At 31.2% G+C, this 2,570-nt stretch overlaps 1 protein-coding gene across 1 annotated transcript; it reads right to left on the minus strand.

Annotated features, from left to right (window-relative positions):
* Nucleotides 1-328: 328 nt before the first annotated feature.
* On the minus strand, nucleotides 329-838 carry LOC145565532 (putative mitochondrial protein AtMg00310). Its single transcript, XM_081625504.1, has one exon. The coding sequence runs from the start codon at nucleotides 836-838 to the stop codon at nucleotides 329-331; it is 510 nt and encodes a 169-aa protein (XP_081481630.1).
* Nucleotides 839-2,570: the final 1,732 nt, after the last annotated feature.

The following is a 2,570-nucleotide window of genomic DNA, read 5'->3' on the forward strand; positions in this document are numbered from 1 at the left end:
AATCGAAACACCTCTATGATGGAGTTCCACCTTACCTGCAAGAGCACGATGTAGCCGTTTCTATAAAAACAGCTTCCACTTTGGTTGTAATTAGAGAGACCAAAGAACTTTCCAAAAGGACCCAGTACCAGAAAGTGTAGAAGCAGGAGAAAGTTGTTGTTGTATCATTGCGTAACCTGTTTTCACCGAGTACCTCCCTGACGGGGTACTTGACCAATAACGAAAATCTTCCTGAGTCGTATCAGGCAACTCCATAGCTAAGATTGTAGAAGCATCCGTAGGAACAAACCAATCAATCAGCAACTTTATTAGTGTCCTACCTCAAAGTCTAAGGGTGAATGAAAAAACTGACAGTATGAGTTGCTGTATTTTGTAAAGAAATCCCAGGTTTGAACTCTGGAATGCTACCATTGACCCAACTAGCCGAACCAGCTAGAGTCGATCGCCCATTACCAATTTTCCAATTGCATCCTTGTTGTAAAAGAGAATCCGCTTTAATTAACTCCTGAAGGCCATACGAATGACGCCCAAAAAACCGTGGGCGACTCAAAGAGTTGTTGGAAAGAAAGGTTGTACGTGCACCGAAAACTTTAGACACTAGCAACCGCGGGTTAGTAAAGAGTCGCCAAACCTGTTTCATAAGCAAAGCCTTAGTTAAAGACGACAAGCAACGAACGCCCAAGCCACCCAAGCCACGAGGAAGATGCATGGTATCCTTATTAACCCAATGCATACCTTTAGTATCAGAATGCGCCCAGAAGAAGCGAATGAATAAAGAATCAATTTTCCCCATAATAGAGACCGGCAACTCATAGCAAGCAAGAACATGAGAGGCCATAGCTACAAGGATTGAGTTAATAAAAATTAACTTCTGCGATTGAGAAAGCCGGATAACATTTAAACAATTAATTCTTCTGATTATTTTGTCGATGATGAATTGGAAGTGGTCCTTCTTTTTCCGACGAAATCGATTGGAGCCCCCAGATGATGATCGAACACCTAAACTTGCTTCATTTGGAAAATTTATTTGAAACTAGCCTGAGTAGAGGTACAAATATTCTAGCTAAACTTGATTAAGGATTTCGACAGATTTAGCTCTTCACCAGAAATCTTAGTAAATCGTTGAATGATCTGCATAATAATAGTGCAGGACGCAGAAGTTGCCCGGAAAAAGATGATTGCGTCATATTCTTTGCAAACATTTTTATAATTTATAAAGAACATGGATATATATATATATATATATATATATATATATATATATATATATATATATATATATATATATATATATATATATATATATATATATATATATATATATATATATATATATATATATATATATATATATAAAAGAACATGTTATTATTCTGTAAAGAACATGTATGATACTGGATTCCCACTCTAAAATTAATTTCTCCTAAAAATAATTCAAGATTTTATTTTCAAATATCAAAATTTACAAAATTTCAGTTTTCAAAATATTTTATTTGGGTAATATTTTTTCACCAATTTTTTTTATTTTTTTTATATATAATTAAAATATTCATTTTAATAAAAATCATGTGTATTTCATAGGATGTTCTCTACATGATTTAATAATGTTCTCTACCGGAAAACATAATGTGCTTTATATTTATTTATAATATACAAATTATTATTAACATTATATTCTTTCCAGATGTTCACTATTATTATATCATATACTGATCTTTGTTGGTTCTATGGATAAATTATACTAAATGTCCATAATATTCTTTTATTGTAATAGTAATGTATTGTTATAGTCACATAATGTTCATTACGTACTGTGGAATATTTTTTGAATTTTTTCTTTTGATCATGCAAGGTAGATATGCATAAACAATGCTCATTACATAATATCATTATGTTCTTTATTAGTATTATGAACATTCTTTAGATTTGAAAATCAATCATCACTGTTGTAAAAAAAAAAACCAATCATCAATAGAGGAGGTCCAAAAAAAAATATCGTCATCATCAACCTTTATAATTCTGATTTTAAAATTAAAATATACATAATTAGATGATAATTAATACATATATATACAAAAAAATATAGAAAATAAATGATATTGATGAAGATTAATTAAGGGTCAAATTCAAAAAATTCCTACCTTATAAAAAGTTCAAAAGAACTCTTATGAATAGTGTGATGCCTTTTTTACCCCTAAAAATGTTTATTTACTAATATACCCATTTATATCATATTAACTTATTAAGTGTGTTTATGGCCTTTATGATTCCCATACTTGTTTCTCCTTTTTAGTCTTCCTTCCCTTCCAACTTTCAACCTTTTCCTCTCTTTTAAACCCCCTTTTTCTCTCTCCTTCCTCCTTTACTTCATTACTCTCGTTCTCTCCTCCATTGAAGCGAATGAGTCCTCCATTAAAGCGACCGCTGATGGATAAAATCCACTTTGTTACTATTTTCTTAAATTAAAAAAAAAAAACAAAAAACATTCACGCATACGAACCCATCGAAATCACTCCCTCTGTGTTTTACTTACCTCATCACCTAAATAGACATTTTTCTTTTGAAACTTT

This window comes from Chenopodium album, chromosome 10 (assembly GCF_948465745.1).
Source record: "Chenopodium album chromosome 10, dcCheAlbu1.1, whole genome shotgun sequence".
In the NCBI taxonomy this organism is placed as follows: Eukaryota; Viridiplantae; Streptophyta; class Magnoliopsida; order Caryophyllales; family Amaranthaceae; genus Chenopodium; species Chenopodium album.

Coding starts and splice junctions, on each gene's coding strand:
- LOC145565532 (XM_081625504.1), bottom strand. CDS start 838: ATGGCCTCTCATGTTCTTGCTTGCTATGAGTTGCCGGTCTCTATTATG.